The sequence below is a fragment of the Mustela nivalis genome, assembly GCF_964662115.1.
Source record: "Mustela nivalis genome assembly, chromosome: 13".
NCBI classification, from domain to species: Eukaryota; Metazoa; Chordata; class Mammalia; order Carnivora; family Mustelidae; genus Mustela; species Mustela nivalis.
The window spans coordinates 11,191,183-11,208,227 of record NC_139032.1 but is presented as its reverse complement, the minus strand read 5'-3'; the positions used below and the strand labels follow the sequence as shown (position 1 = coordinate 11,208,227).

Genomic DNA, 17,045 nt, shown 5'->3' with positions numbered 1-17,045 from the left:
GGTTCTGGGATCGAGCCCTGCATCCGGCTCTCTGCTTAGCAGGGAGCCTGCTTCCCCCTCTCTCTGCCTAATTCTCTGCCTACTTGTGATCTCTCTCTCTGTCAAATAAATGAAATCTTTTTTAAAAAATTATTGATTGCTGTATGCTGAGTTCTAGGCACTGGGAATAGAACTGTGAGCAAAACAAACAAAACCCTGTCCTGGTGGAATTTTATTCTCAGGGGGTAGAAAAGAAAGACATTACTAAATGAAAAATACATTATCAAGTGGTGTTTAAATCCTCTGGAGAAAAAGTGGGACAAGAAAGGGAAGACGAGACAGAGGATGTGAAGAATAGTATTGCAGTTCTAAATAGGGGACATTTGAGCAAAGACTGGCATGATTTGGGGATCAATCTGTGGGTTCTGGGTAAAAACATTCCAAGCAGGGGGAACAGTAGCAAGTGGGAAGAATCTCAGTGGTGCTGAAAGTGCTCTTGGTGCTCTGGGACAGCAAGGCGGCCAGTGTAGCTGGAGTAGCTTGCAAAAGGGAGAGAGTGATGGACCAGACCTCATAGGGCTTTGTCGATCTTCACATGCTGCTGGAGGAACTTGGAATTTTCTCAGGCTGAGATAGGAAGGTGTTAAAGCTGAGGAGGGACAGTATCTCACTTGGGTTTAGAAACTGTGGCTCCTGTGGCTCCTGTGGAAAGTGGACTGAAAGAGTGCAGGGAGCCGTGAGGAAGTGGAAGGTAGGTAGTAGTTGTGGTGATTTAGGTGAGAGATGCTTGTGACCTGAGCAGAACTTAGCAGTGGAACAGGTGAGAAGTAGTGATTCTCCCTGTATTTTATGAACTGTATAAGCTTTGACTGTATTTAAACAATTTTAAAGACAGATGATGAACTGGATGCAGGAAGGAGAAAGAAGAGGGTCAGGCTTGACTCTGGTTTTTGGCCTGAGTCACTGAAGGGATGGGGTTGCCCTTTACAGAGAGGAAGAGGAAGCAGATTTAGGTGGGGAGAGCCGGGTGAAGTCAGGAGTTCAGTGTAGCACATTGTAGGTTTGTGTGCAGGAAGTTGTGTAGGAATCTAAAGTTGAGGCAGGAGTTCTAAGCCTGATATAAATTGGGAGTCACTAGAAAATGGGTGGTGTTTAAGGCCATGAGATCGTTGGAGGGATGTGTGTAGCTGTTGGAAAATTGGAAATTACGTAATATTCATGGCTCACTGGTGATTCACGTTGTATTTCTGTTGGAGGGCTCTTGTAGAGTTTGTGTGATGAGGAAGAATGAGCACGGGAAACCTTTAGGAGGGTGCTATGAACTTAAAATTGAGAGCTTTCTTAAGGGTAGGGACCATGTCTTTGTTTTCCAAGCATCCAGCCCTCTAGTGCCTGGCACATACTTAGCTTGTAGACTGGGCACTGAAAAAAATTAAGTTCAGTGAAAATGAATTGAGGGTAATAGAGCAGGAGTACCATTTTTATACTTGTTCTCCAGTTCCTCGTTATTACAGAGGGTTTAAAAATCCTTCAACAAGACTCTTACTAGCATAATACATACATATATAGTTGTATATACATACATACACACACACACATATATCTAATATATTGTATATTTTATAGGGTAGTACAGTATAGGAGAAAGAACCTAGTCTTAAGATATGTGGCTGTTAGTCCTTTTTCATTAATTAACTAGCAGTGGACTTTAGGCAAAACCTTTAGCTTCGCAATAGCTTTAGTTTCTATAAGAGGTTTGAATTAGGTAATGTTTTTTTGCTTTTTTCCTTTAGATTTTTTAAAATTTATTTGACAGACAGAGATCACAAGTAGGCAGAGAGGTAGGCAGAGAGGGGGGGGGGGGAGCAGGCTCCTTGCTGAGCAGAGAGCCCAATATGGGGCTTGATCCCAGGACCCTGAGATCATGACCTGAGCCAAAAGCAGAGGCTTTAATGCACTGAGCCACCCAGGTGCCCCAGAACCAGGTAATTTTTTATGATTTCTTTCAATCTGTTTTTTAATTTTTTTGTGGTTTGGTTGTGGAAAGGGAAAATTGCTCCATAAATCTAACTTCAGTGATATTCACAGCAGTTGATTTTGAAAATTATTCTAATAAGATGATTAATAAAGTTTTGTGCTAGATGAATAAATAGGAAACCTTGATTTTAAAAGGATCCATTGTGGCTATGTATTCTAGCAAGTTTTAATTTGCATTAGTAAAACTAATTAAAATGAAGACATAGAATCAGGAGTACATTTTATGCAAAAACCACCAGCTTTAGAAGTAAATGGGTCTAATCTTACAAGGTCTCTTGCAAATCAGATACTTAACACTTTATGTTAAATTTTTGGTATTTTTCTTCTGCAGTAACTGGGAAACATTCAGTTATTTTGACTGTATTTTTATAAACTGCTAAAAGATAGTATTAATACATCAGTTGTTCTTTTATAGGTGTTTTGGTCTTACGGGAAAAAACAGTTGCAAGAATGGGTTTTTGAACTGATTTCCTGTAATTATAGTGAGTGATGGATATACTTTTAAAAATCTACGTGGTTATAGAAGAAAATCGTCTCTTTTGGGACGCATGGGTGGCTCAGTGAGTTAAGCCGCTGCCTTCGACTCAGGTCGTGATCCCAGGGTCCTGGGATTGAGTCCCGCATCGCACTCCTTGCTCAGTGGGGAGCCTGCTTCTCTCTCTGCCTCTTCCTGCCACTCTGCCTGCTTGTGCTCTCTCTTTCTCTGACAAATAAATAAAATCTTAAAAAAAAAAAAATGGTCCTTTTTTTACTTTGAAATTCAATGTATTATTCCATGAAAGGGCTGGACTGCATAACAGTGTCCTATTTTTTCCATCAGTCTGTGAACATAGAGTAAGCAAAACCTCTTTGAGTAACTAAAATAGCTAACACCAAGCTTCAATGTTCATGTCCTTTACTCATAGCCTATTAAAATTGGTAACCTTATTTTATGTGGATTTGATGTCTGGTTCTGGCACTTTGAATTCACAGAGCTTCAGTATAAGTTACGAATTCTCCCCCAGCTTCTTCAGTTTTCTCATTGGTAAAACTGAGATAATACTATGTTGTGCCATATGAAATTGTTTTTTTATAAAACAAAAATAGTTCAACCTAAACATCCAGATCCTGATGTCTTACACCATTCTTTAATAAAAGGAAACAGGCTTCATGAAGAAATGTCTGATTCTAAGACCAAGGCAGGAAATCTCCAAGATTTCTCTGGAATATCTGAAAGTGCCAGACAGTAAGGAAGTGCTCAAAAAACCAAAATGATGGAAATATGTCAAAGGCTTCTAGTGGTCAAAGCTGGAACAATCTGAGCAGTAAAATAACATAATATTGGGTTATACCCTAAAGTATAAAATGATGTTCATACTGACATAATTGAAGAAACAAATAGTAGACAACAGACAAATCTCTCATATAGAAGGATTCCAAATAATTGATCTAGGCAGCCGCCTTCGAGGATTTCAAGTGCAGCTCCCTTCCTCCTTAAGTGTAACTTCTTCCAAAAAGTACAGTGGAGAAACCGGACATGGACCATCTTAGCCAGGTAATCAAGGTCAGTGTCAGCCGTGACAAGTCATGCTGGTATTTTGTGCCTCTGACCGTGATGTGATAAAGATGGCACTTACCTTCTGTGATCTTTTCCTCCTCAAAACAGTAATCTAACCATAAGAAAAACATATATAAAATACCTCATTAGTGCTCATAAAAAGTGGCTCTGAGGAGTCTAGGAGACATTACCAAATATAATGTGATATTCTAGATAGGATGCTAGACTAGAAGAAACACATGTGGTAAAAAGTAAGGAATTCTGAATAAAGGATGGACTTCCAATAGTAATTTACTGGTATGATTCGTCAATTGTGACAAATATACTATAATAATGTATTAGTAATAAGGGAAGCCGGGTACAACGTATGCAGGAATCTCTGTACTATCCTTACAACCTGTGTGTGAATTTAAAACAATTCCCAGATTAAAACTTTAAGATTTTGTTTATTTTCTGAAGTAGTCTTGATACCCAGCGTGGAGCTCAAACTTACATGAGATCAAGAGTCTCATGCTCTATCAACTGAGCCAGCCAGATACCCCAAAAGTTTATTTAAAGAAACAAACAAAAAACAAAAAAAATCGAGTATTGGCAATTTCCTATATTTCAACTTAATACAGGATTGTTTTGAGGATTAATTTAGATAATGTATGTAAATCACTTAACACAGTGCCTGATTCAGAAGTGTTCAGTAAATGGTAATTTTTAGGAATATGACTCTTACTATTATCATTACTGTTACTTCAGACAGAATAACTAAAGATGCATGGGGAAAAAAGATGGCATTTGTTTATTCAGTTATGCTGTGTGCCAAGTACTGAGCGAGCCAGTGTGCCAAGTACTGAGCGAGCCAGTGTGCCAAGTACTGAGCTAGCCAGTGGAGATTTTGCCATGGACAGATACACATAACCCCTGGTTTCCTGCAGGTTTTAAATCAAGTGACAGCAGAGGGAAACTATAATTAATACCTCGAGATAGAAGACGCAAAAACTTTAAAAAATCAGATAAACCAGGGATACCTGGGTGGTTCAGTTGGTTAAGCATCTACCTTTGGCTCAGGTCATGATCCCATGAGCCCCAGGAGGGGCTCCTTGCTCAGCGGGGAGCCTGCTTCTACCTCCACCTGCTGCTCCCCCTGCTCATGTGCTCTCTCTCTCTGACAAATGAGTAAAATCTTTAAAAAAAAATAATAAGATGAACTTTGTAGAACTGGAAAACCCCTCCTCTTTACGACACAATACACGTGGCCTTTCCTTACCTGTATACTTCTCCCCCACATTTATTTGACCTTTGTTTTATTCCTTCCTCCTGTTTACAGTGGATCACCTGAGGCTTTAAGGATGAATCTCAAAGCCCAGCTTAGTCAATGTGCCTGAAAACAAAGCCACCTCAAATTGAAGGCAGTACTCCATTTCCTCAGTAAAGAAAGTCCAAAAAAATTATTTTAGGCTAATATCATTATGTAAACTTAAAGATATGTGCATGAAATAAGCAAATGTCTTAATATGTTATTTACTTCTTAAATTTAGTTAGATACCTTTAAAATAACTTGTTAAGTGAAGTATTTGAATTTATTAATTTGTCATTTTCCTACTCAAATTTCATTAAACAATTTAATTTAGATGTCTCACATGGCTTATTGACATCAGTGGCTTTGTCATCACAAGAGTTATTTTTTTTTCCAACGTATCCAGACATTTTCCAGAGCACATAATGTTTACATGTATAGCTTGTTTGAGATACGTAGAGCACTTTTTGAACCCATGTGTGACTGAAATTTTTCTCAAGATAGATCCCTACTGAATGTGTTCGAGCACTTGATTTTCTTTTCTTATATCTCTTGGTTAAGTGCTAGCTATAATGTAATCATTTACTATAGTCCTTTTTAAAGTCCTCTTTAAAATTTTTGTTTATGGGACTCCTGGGTGACTGAATTGGTTAAATGTCTGCCTTCAGCTCAGGTCACGATTCCAGAGCCCCTGGGATGGAGCCCAGCATCCGGCTCCCTGCTCAGCAGGGGGTCTGCTTCTCCCTCATTGCTCTTGTGCTTGTTCTCTCTCTCTCTCTCTCTCTCTCAAAGAAATGGATAAACTCTTAAAAAAAATTATTTTCAAGAATTTTATGATAATATTCAATGCCTACAGTGTTGAGTCCTGTGGCCAGGAATGTTTATTGAATTGATATTTAAATTCTGCTTCCTTTTTTATGATTCTATTAGGTGATCTTTTTAAGCATCCACATATACCATTGATTGGCCTTCTTTTAGGCTAAGATAGCTTCCCAAATATTTTGTGCAAAATAAATTAATAGAGCACCCATAGGGGCATCTGGGTGGCTCAGTGGGTTGAGCGTCCTGACTCTTCATTTCAGCTCAGGTCATGGGCTCAGGCTTCTGAGATGGAGTCCTGGGTCAGTCTCCGCGCGCAGCATGGAGTCCAGTTGAGATTCTCTCTGTCCCTCTGCCCCTCCCCGCTGGCTCTCTTTCTGTCTTTCAAAATGAATAAATAAAATCTAATTTTTATTTTTTTTTTTTAAGGAGCCCTAATTTAAGAAACATTTTTAAAGATTCAGGTATAAAGTGATTCCTCTTTTCTGAAGAAAATTTGGACTATTTCCCCATACATATATATGGGAGTATAGGTAGGTAGTTGTAATAAGGAGAGGTTTTTAATTTAGTAAATGGAAATTAGGCTTAATGTGGCGAATTCCACACCGTAGCGGTTTTTAAACTTTGGTGTGTATCACCTGGAGTGCTTGTTCAAACACCTTGCTTTGTCACTAGTTTCTGATTCACCGGGTCTGGGCTGCGGCCTGAGATCTGTATTTCTTACAAGTTCCAAGTGATGGTGATGTTGCAGTTAAGGACCTACTTTGAGAAAAACTGAAGTACAAAGTATTATAAATACGATTATATAGAATAATATTTTGCCCTATTTACACTATGGGTATCCTGACTTACTGTATAATGAAACCTTACTGATTTCAGAAGAAAAAGGATGCAGAACTGCAAAAGTAACTGGCTGTTGCATTAAATATCCTTTCAGTGACACACAGACTTCCTGTACTTTGAAAGAAAAATAGTCTATAAACCCATATGTTAAAGTATCCATAAACCTTCTTAGTATCACTCGAAATTATATCCTGGAGTGAAGTACCTAACCTAATGGTTGTAAAATAAAAACCTTTGTCATCACTGTTTAGTATTTTCACTAAGAAGGAAGTTATCTTCCTTATCAAATAAATTTTAGAAATAGCACATTGCTGTTGGAAAGAAAATGTATAGTGGTAATTAGAAGCTAAGTTCATCTAAGTAGGTGAGGTATTTGATCTGGGCTCTGGTCTTCTTGGGATTAAAGTTCTCTAAAATAACTGAATTATCAACCATACCACAGACAGGACTTTTTAAGATTAATAAATTCTAGTAAATGATCTAATTTCATTATAATAGATACACTGAAAATTAGGAGTATAATCAGTAATATCAGAGCTTATTATCAAAAACTTATCTGAGAAGTTAAATCAAAACTTAAATTGTATTTACTTGAGAAATAACAGGTGGAGAGCTCTTGCATGACATTCTTTAAAACTGCATGGGAGCATTGAACACTTTTAAAATGACAACAAAAACCTCACGTTGCTCTTACTTGTATTTGTATTTCAAAAAGGAATGATCTAGTGTATCAAGGGCCGTGCAGGCAATTTACCTGGTAATAATATCTTTTGGGAACTTACCCTAAGTAGTAGTAGAAATGAAAGACATCTTCAGCACAAATCTCTTGTTTCAGAAAAGTAAAAACTTGGAAGCAATCTAAAAGTCTATAACCAAAGAGGAAAAATAGCATAGCCACTCAATGAAAACTATTTGATTTAAATGTCTGCTTTAAAGATTATGTAGAACCATGGACTAATTCTTTAATTCCTTATAAAGTAGAATATAAAATTATATGGTAAAATGTATATGTATATGTATATGAGGAAAGACAGAGGGAAAATTAAAAAATAAAAATAGTAATTTTGTTAAGATAGTGATTAATGAATGATTTTTTCCTTACACCTTAATCACGCCGTGTGTTGCTCTTTATGTATTTTTGGTAATGAACCATATCATGTCCAGCTTAGGAAGCTAGAACAATTCTTGACCAGTGTTGGATCTGCCTTACAGATAACTGATGTCAGGCCTTGTAAGTTTTAGAAATGAGATAGCCAGAAAACCTCTTTGCCCTTTCCCAAATAGGTAACTAAAGTTCCACTGTTGATTTAAGAGCTTCTGTTTCTGCTTATGAATCCTGTTACTGCAAGATTACAAAAATATATTCTTGATTACTGTGTGTGATACTTAATGAGTTTCTTGTTTTCTTATTTTCTTCCCACTGAGGTTAACAGCCATGCAGTATGTTTGTATGGAAAGGTAAAGTAATGGTTCTTTTCATTTTTCTTTTACAGAAAAGAGCTCATCCTCTCTGGCACTTTAAATCCAATTAAGGACTTGCATCTGGGAAAACTGGCCTTAACTAAATTTCCAAAGAGTCCAGAAACATGGATTCACAGGTGTGGTTACTTTACACCGTAGGTGTCGTAGGGTTCAGAATGCTGGAGAAACAAGTGTCAAGCAGGGTCACATACGGGTTCAGAGTGTGAATTCTAAAGCCAAGTTACCTACTTTCCAGCCCCAGATGCCATCACGTGCTCCCTGTGTGACTTTCAGAAATGATTTAAGCTCTTCAAGCCTCAGTTTTCTCATTCATAAAATGGAAATAATAATTACACCTATTTCAGAGTTAATGGTTGGCTTTCCATGAAATAATGTATATTAACACTACCACAGTGCGGGGCACATATTAAATGCTCAGCAAATTTTAGCTGTTACTGTTCATTATGAACTATCTGAGCAGTCATAGAAATGGCATTTAGATGGTCAACTATAATGAGGAACTTGGGTTTTATAATTCATTCAGATATGTTTCTGGTACAGATGGTTGTGGTGATGGCTGTGGTTATTAAAATTAACAAAATAAGGACGATAAGGGCAGCCGAGGTGAGTGGCGTAGAGGCGGCGCTGAAGTTGCTAAGACTAAATGCAGAGAATATTTTTAGCGTAAAGGCCTGAGTCCGCCCCAGTGCACGTGAAAGGCCTCGCCATCCTGGCTCTCTGGAGCGTATTCTACTCGGACTCTGTGGAACTACTCAGTTTTGACTAAATGAGATGGTGTGGGCTGGCTTCCTGGGGTCAGCGGGGAAATTCTTCAGAGAAATCTGTTTTCGGTTTACTAAGCCGCTTACAACTTTTCTTAAATCCTGAGCGTTTTTAGGATCTTAGTCAGTTCAAGGTATCTTCACTAGGATCTTGCCTTTGACTAGCACTGCAGATCAGCTACTTCCATGCTGGTTGTTTTTTCTTAGTAGGAATTGGGATAGCACTTCACAGAGGCCTGTGGCTTGTGTGTGTGGAGGTCTGGAAAGGAGCAGTGGCTGGGGAGAGCAGTGTTGAATATGCGTTCGCCAGTTCCTAGGCTTGTCTGATAGTTTATATAAACCAAGCTTTTGTTTTCGAAGTTAAGTAAAAAAAAAACTTCTATTTGAAAGTGACAAAATGAGTTTTCTTACTCAATTTCTAGTAACTTCTGGGTTGGAAATTTTTAATCTAAAAGAATGCTTCTTATGAGAAAATACTTGTAAAAACTAAGCACATTAAGTGGCTCAGAGATGCTTTTTTAATGCTTTTCATTTAAATAAGCGTGCTAATGAAAATCTTAGACAAGGGAAGTATTTGTGGATAAAGACATTTTAAAACCTCCTCATAGTTTTAGCTAATTATATTGTATTTGTGTCCTCCCAGATTCTATGCTGTAACATAGAAACCCTGTTAATGAAAGCAGTCATAATGCAGCTTCTTGTTTGCAGCAAATACACATAGGGTGAGGCAGGCAAGTGTAATTAAAGATGTGAACTGTGACTCCTCCTCTGGTATCTACCAGCCATTAATGAATATCCCAGCACTGCAGTCCCCCTCCACGTTCGCACCTTGTCTTTGCATTTTCTGGCCAAGTGGAGTTTCTGAGTTGTTATGTTGGAGTTGAGGCATTCTCTTTCTGACAAATTTTAATGTTCTAGAAAGGTTTCTCTTTCCTCTTTGTCCTTTCTTCCCCCTCCCCATTCATGCTGCCGAAGTTAATTACATCTTTAAAAACAAAAACGACAGGATAATCCCACCTCCCCCAAAATTGGGCTCGTGGACAGGGATTGTTTTGCACTGTTTTGCATTTTGCATTGTTTTGCACCTCTCGGGTTTACTTTCTTTCCTCATTTTCATTCCCACATGGACCTTCACAGGCGATGGGTGCTACAACAGCTCATTCAGGAAACCTCCTTGCCTTCCTTTGTGACGAAAGGAAACTTGGGAACAGTTCCTGCAGAAAGGACACAGAGGCTGATCCAAGAAGAGATGGAAGTCTGTGGCGAAGCAGCAGGCAGATACCCGAGCAACTACAATGCCTGGTCCCATCGCATCTGGGTTCTCCAGCACCTGGCCAAGCTAGACGTGAAGGTAAGGCTGTTCTTCATCTCCCGAGCCACATTCCCTGTCTGCCCTTTAAGTCTTCTGACAGTAGTTCCTCCTCAGAAGAGCTTTTAAGGAGGAAAGTAGAGGAACTAATGACCTAGCGGCATGGGAAGGATCTAGCAGCTGATCCCTCCAAGGAAACCCCGGCAATTTAAAAAGTTTGCATTTCTCACCAGTGCAGTTTCTGGCACTCTTGGGGTTAGTATATTGGTAGAATGAGGACCAGTTTAAGCAGTAAGAAGACGGGCCTTAATTCATTTTGCGCTGAAACAGGAAGGGATTATTGGCCTCATAGCGCTGGAATTCCTCTTTCTTAGTGGTCTCTGCTCGTGTGACTTCATGTGCTGAATCAGCTGGCTGCCTTCTCACCATCTCCTCTCCTGGGGAGGGAAGAGACCTCACCCGCTGTTCCCAAACTTGCCTACGTCTGTAAATTACATTAGGATTTCTGAGTCCCACCCCAGGCCTACTAAATTGGGGAGAGGGTAGGATTTAACATCAGTATTTTTCACGGGACTCGGGAGGTTATCTGGAGACAGAGCTGAGTTGGAAGCTGCCATAGTCTAGACCCTTCAGTATAGAAATGAGGAGATCGAAGTTTCCAGAGAATGTTAATGGCTTAGACTTAGCCACAGTTGCGTCACTTACTATTCATCAGGACAAGAACCAGGTATCCTTTTCTCCTTCTTACGTACTATAGCTTCTCTATATTTTTCTTCACTTCTAACGTTTCAGTGCCATAAGAATGTAGGGCCCTGCTCTGAGAGCTTCTCAGGCTTGAGACGACTTAAAGGGGCCAGAACACCTCAAGTGGTACTTTCAGATTAACTGGGAAGCAGTCTCTCATTTCGTTCACCAGCCCCTTCTTTCATCCCCCTCTCCCCTCTCTGTGTCCCAGCCAGAGATTCCTCCAGGATAAATAAGAGTTTTCATTTCTGGGGAATTTGAAGCCAACAGTTCTGGAAGAGTAGTCCTTCCCCACCAGTTGTGTGTTTCAGGAGGGGAGGCCCCTTAAAGGAGTGGAAAGAGCAAAGACAGAATCCTATTGACCTGGCTTCACATTTTGGCCTTACTAGCTATGTGTGAAAAGTAAGGCTTTCATGTTTCATCTGTGAAATACCAGCTCCACTGCCTGCCTCAGTGGATTATTCTGACCATTTGAGTTCATGTCTGTAAAGTACTGGGCACCTAATAGAGGCTTACCGTATTTTAGCTCCTTTCTCTGTTCCTCACAGGTAGAAAGTTTAGGTGAAACTGGCTCCCAGTTTGCTTGATCAACTCAATGTAATTTATTCATGAAAAAGTACTGAAACTCTTTCATTCCCAGACAATGCCTTATATGCTGGGTGTGGCATAATGACAGTGAGATTGCTCTCAACAAATTGAAAATCTAGTTGAGAAAACGGATACCAGCACTCACAAAGCAGTTTGACCCCCAGGAGCTGAGGGAAGCACAGGGGACAGTGGGGCACAGAAGTGGCTTCTCATCTAGGCTGGGCTCACTGGAAACAGCTGTCAGAAGGACGGCTGCTACATTTTCAGGAGTCCGGAGGAACAAGTTCAAGTCATCTGGCCGGCTGTGGGAGATAAGGGCGTTCTTACGGAGTCTGGTCATCTCAACTCCACAACTTCATAGTGTGTAGGGGCTGGGAAGGGGCATGGGGCCTGAGTATAAAGAGAAAGGCAGAATCCAGGTAAGCTGAACAGTCTTCGGAGACCTTCCTGCCTTGATGTGGACCCTTTAAAGTGGCGTTCCCTTAAAATCAAGAACACGGTGGTAAAGTGAAATTCTTATATTTTTGAGGCTATCTGATGTTGAAGATGACAACTCATTAGTGGTGTGTTGATTCAGCGGCCTGAGTCCACTGCTAGGCTCACATGTTGTCCGCCGGCTGTGCCCTGCCCTTGGTTGAGCTCCATACTCTTCCTTTCCTCCTGCCACTGCAGCTGTCTCAGTGAAGAATGCTGAATTTGCACAATCCTCTTTCTGTTCTTAGAAGCCACTGGGCCCAGCTAGGAGATCATGCCTTCCTGTGCTTTGTCTGTTAGAGGCAGTCATCACAGCAGTACCACTGGTCTAAAGCAGCTTTAAAGTACATATAAAATGAGCTGACATCTTTTTACTTGGGAAATTTTAAATGATTTTTTTTTAAAGATTTTATTTATTTAAGAAAGAGTACAAGCTGGGGGAAGGGGCAGAGAGAGGGGGAGAAGCAGACTCCCCACTGAGCAGAGAGCCTGATGTGGGGCTCGATCCCAGTACCCCAAGATCATGACCTTAGCCTAAGGCAGACATTTAACTAACTGAGCCACCCAGGCACCCTCCCAAGAAAATTTTTTTAAAAGTGCTGGTATACAGCATTGATACGGCTATGAAAGCAAGCATCGTAGAAATTGGTGGGATCTTACTGAAGGACAACATGGCAGCATTTATCTGACTCTACAAAAAAAGGTGTGTTCTTTCTCATCTAGGATTTCTGCTTATGGGAATTCATCCTAAAGAAATACCAGGAGGTATAGTATGGTGGTGTAGTAATTACTCCACTCATTGGTCAGACAGACTTAATCTGAATCCTGACTATACCACCATTTTGGTGTTTGGCCTTGGAGAAATTTCTTAACCTCTCTAACTTTTAGTTTCTTCATCAGTAAAATGGGACAGGTGAAAGTTCCTACCTTACGGAGTGATGTGAATTAAATGGGAAATCCACGTAAAGTAGCCATCAGAAGTGATTGTACTAAGTGTTCAATAAACACAGGCTATTAAATATGAAAGTTTGATATATAGAAATGCTAGTTATAATAGTGAAAAAGTAGAACCAGTCTAACCCTCCAATAATAACAGATCAGTTACATTGCAGTTTACCACAAATTGGAATATTTTATTGTTACTAAAAATTATATTTTGGAAGAGTATTTAAAGAAAAAGTTCACTATAGGATAAGAATTTTTAAAACTAAATATAATTTTTTGGGCGCCTGGGTGGCTCAGTGGGTTAAGCCACTGCCTTCGGCTCAGGTCATGATCTCAGGGTCCTGGGATCGAGTCCCGCATCGGGCTCTCTGCTCGGCAGGGAGCCTGCTTCCCTCTCTCTCTCTCTCTCTGCCTACCTCTCCATCTACTTGTGATTTCTCTCTGTCAAATAAAAAAAAAAAAAAAATCTTAAAAAAAAAACCTAAATATAATTTTTTAATATATTATTAGCTTTGAATGAGATCTTAGTGTTTGGAGCAGTGCTTGGCGTAATGTAACTGCTTAACATATATACACACACACAGTGCTATTAGATATATTGGCTTGTGTTTCCATAATATATACACGTATTCATTTTCTAGTTAAAAAAAAAGAGAGAGAGAGAATAAAGAATCGTGAACAGTGCTAAAGGATGGAATCACGAGTTTTTTATTTTCTGTGGTGAGTGTGTGTTTTAGGTAGAGATTTATTTAAGTGAATTTTAAAATAGCCTCATTTGTGAGGGTGGGTTGAGAGAAAAAACTCAAAAGTTGGACAGAATTTATTACTACTAGCCAATTAAAAGTTGATAATGGTATGTCACCTGAGAAAGCACACAGGGCCATTTCTGCAAAAAAAAAAAAAAAAGACCTACAGATGGCCAATAAAGACATGAAAAGATGTTCAGCATCATTAGCCATCAGGGAAATGCAAATCAAAACCACCGTGAGATACCATTTCATACCAAGTAGGATGGCTGAAATGAAAAACACGTTCAAAGTGCTGACAAGGTTGTGGAGAAACTGGGACCCTTATACATGCTGGTAGGAATGTGAAATGATGCCGCTGCCGTGGAAAGCAGTTTGGCATTTCCTCAAAAAATTAAACCTAGAATTACCACATAAGACCTTGCAGTTCTACTCTTAGGTATATATCCCACAGAATGGAAAACTCGTTACAGCAGTGTTTGTAACAGCATAATTCATAATAGCCAAAAACAAGTAAAAACTCAAGTATCTGAGGGTAGATAAATACAGTGTGGTATATCCATACAGTGGGATGTTATTCAGTCATAAAAAGGAACAAAGTCCCGATAAGTGGATGAACCTTAAAAACATGCTGATAGCAAGAAGCCAGGTTCAGAATGCCCATCTTCTATAATTTCATTTATATGACATTCAGAATGGGCAGAGCACATTAGTGGGTGCCAGAGGCTGAAGGGAATGGAGTTTTAGGGGACTCTTAATAGGATTCCTAATAGGAATTTGGGAGGTGATGAAAATGTTCTGAAAAGAGACAGCAGTGATGGCTGCACAAGTCTGTGTATATACTGAAAACCACCAGTTTATTTTTCAACTTCAAAAACTGGTTCTAAAGTACATTAGGAAGAATAAAACTTCAAGAATAGCTAAGAAATTGTTGGGAAAAAATATTGTTTATATCTCTGTCCCTTTTGATTTTAGTGAAAAAAAGGCCCCAAAATTCCTGTTGAAGTTTCTTTTCTCATTTAGTATGCCTCTTAAATATAGAAAGGGCAAAGAATATAGAGAATTTTTCTCTTAAAAAGTCTGAGAAAAATTTTTAAAGGAATTACATTCATATTGTTGAAAATCTGTCATATCTGTGCTATTTTTTGTCTCGAAATTAAAATAATTAAAAATTTTACGTATAGAAACGTGCAATAAGAAATAATCTAAAGGTTTTTCATGTTACGGAAATTCCCTTGAAACAGTTTCGTACTCTTTTCAATCTGTATTAAGAAACCCTACCAAACCAGAATTAAAAAGCTGATGTATTACTGCCTAAATATCCTGCAGGTTAATTCTTCAAAGATGTAATAACCTCAGGGTTAGTATATATTTTTCTAAGGTGGTAGTTTATCTAGTGCTGTATTGCTCACCATTATAATCAAATGAACAGTCTTGTTTGCCCTTTCTCAGAGATTCACCAGCTCTGGAACAGACCTATTTGGCTTTGAATAAACTCATTAGAATTTAAAGGAGAGGCTTAAAGCATTTCACTGATATATATCAACTGCCCTTTGCTGGGAGTAATCTTGTTCCTCTCTACTAGTCACTTAATTCATCAAATTGTTCAGTTCAATCGTTGATTCATTCATAAAATACCTATGTGTTCACTCTGATGCCATTGAGTATAGAATGTTGGAAGCATTAATTAGGAATGAATAAATATCTTCAACAACTTAAAGAATTTAGTAGGGTTGAAAAGATATGCAGAAATTCTATACGTATGGTAGAACACACAGGAACCATGGAGGTTCAGGAGAGGCAGAGATTTCTTCTAGGGAAGAAAGGAGCCGTGAGGAATGGAGAGGACACTCAGTATGACAGAAGGCATTCGCCTGGGACCCTTGAAAAGCAGATAGAGCAGGAGCACTTGGGCTTTGTGCTGTCTGTATTATTCACTGTTGGCAAGTATATGTCTTTTTTTCTTAACTGGTCTGAAAGTCCTCTAATGACATGTGGGAGCCCCCAGTATAGCTTTTGCTGATCAGAATCCATTTGCATTTGCTACTTGTCCAAGACACTGCCAAATAATTTATTTTTTCATAACTGCTGCTTTTCTTTTTAATCATTCCATTTGAAGTTGCTTAGTTTGCAGGATTGATAATACAAAGACTTAATTCACTGCTGAATTTTGTCTCCTCTACTTAAAAAAAAAACCATTTATCATTGATGTTAATTGAGTTTGAGATGAATAGTGAAAATCATGCGCTCTTGAAAATTCCTGTTCCTAATGCATCATATTTTTTGTACTAAGCCCTTAGAATTAATAGTGAACAAAACTGACCGTCTCTGCCCTCATGGCACCTACAGTGAAGAACAAATAATACAATGAATCAGTTGTTTAACAAATAATAAGTTAGATATTATAATGTTCATTAAATATTAAAGTTCATCAAAGTAACCTTTGAGTTTATATTTTCTCTCAACATCAGCATTCTTATAAATAAACACCCTAATGTTCATCATTATTTTAGAATAGTTTTTCTATGTATGTGCCAATCAGAATGTGATTGATCAAGGTCCAGAGAAAGAATGACAAATAACTCCTTAAATTGTGTATGTCTGTGTATGTGTGTCTATACACACACACGTCTTACAACTTTATTAGGGAAAGGGGAAACTAGCCTTTACTGACCTTACACTGACTGACACCACTATGTTGGACATTGTGTACAAAGTATTGATAGAAACAATGTTACCAAAAAATACAAGGAATAAATCAAAGAGAAATGCAAAGCATTAGTGGAGAAAGAAATTCCTTCAGCAGTTCCTCTTCTCACTTCCCTTTTTTCTTCCTACAAGATTCTTCTTGATGAACTCTCTTCTACTAAACACTGGGCATCCATGCATGTTTCAGACCACAGTGGATTTCACTACCGCCAGTTTTTGTTAAAGTCTTTGATAAGCCAAACTGTGGTAGATGGTTCTGTATTGGAGCAAAACCCTTTGAGAAGTGAGCCAGCTCTTCTAAAAGATGAAGAAGCAGCAGCTTCAGCAGAGGAAGCGAGGATAAATCTTCCCCGTCTTCTAGAAGAAGAAGTTGAATTCAGCACTGATCTTATTGATTCCTACCCAGGACATGAAACCCTTTGGTGTCACAGGTAAGAGGACAGAAAATCTATTTTCTGCTTGGAACTGCTTGAGTTCATGAGAGCTGTAGAAGGTCTTCTGTCTTCCGCCTGCCTGCTCAGGTGGTAGGTAACTGATCGTGGAGCTTTGTGTGAATTCAGAGGAGTTTTTGCTACCATACTTCTTCCTTGGGATCTTCAATATGAGGTTCCTCATGCAGATCTCTGTCTAATGCTTAGGATGGGAATATTCAAGCTTGGCTGTCCAACAGAGTAGCCTCTTTTACTTCCAAATTGTGAACAGAAGTTTCTCAACTCTCTCCTTGGAGGTTCTGATATATAAAGATATATATAAAGATATATGTATATCTATATAGATATACATA

General features: G+C 38.9%; 1 protein-coding gene across 2 annotated transcripts in view; it reads left to right on the top strand.

Moving 5' to 3' along the window:
- PTAR1 (protein prenyltransferase alpha subunit repeat containing 1) overlaps positions 1-17,045 on the top strand; it is a 50,422-nt gene that overhangs the window by 21,853 nt on the left and 11,524 nt on the right. For both annotated transcript variants that reach the window (XM_082696662.1, XM_082696663.1), the window contains exons 4-6: positions 7,997-8,101; positions 9,884-10,097; positions 16,394-16,692. In XM_082696662.1, the coding sequence (XP_082552788.1) occupies positions 7,997-8,101; positions 9,884-10,097; positions 16,394-16,692 (618 nt within the window). The remainder of the gene's footprint in view (positions 1-7,996; positions 8,102-9,883; positions 10,098-16,393; positions 16,693-17,045) is intronic.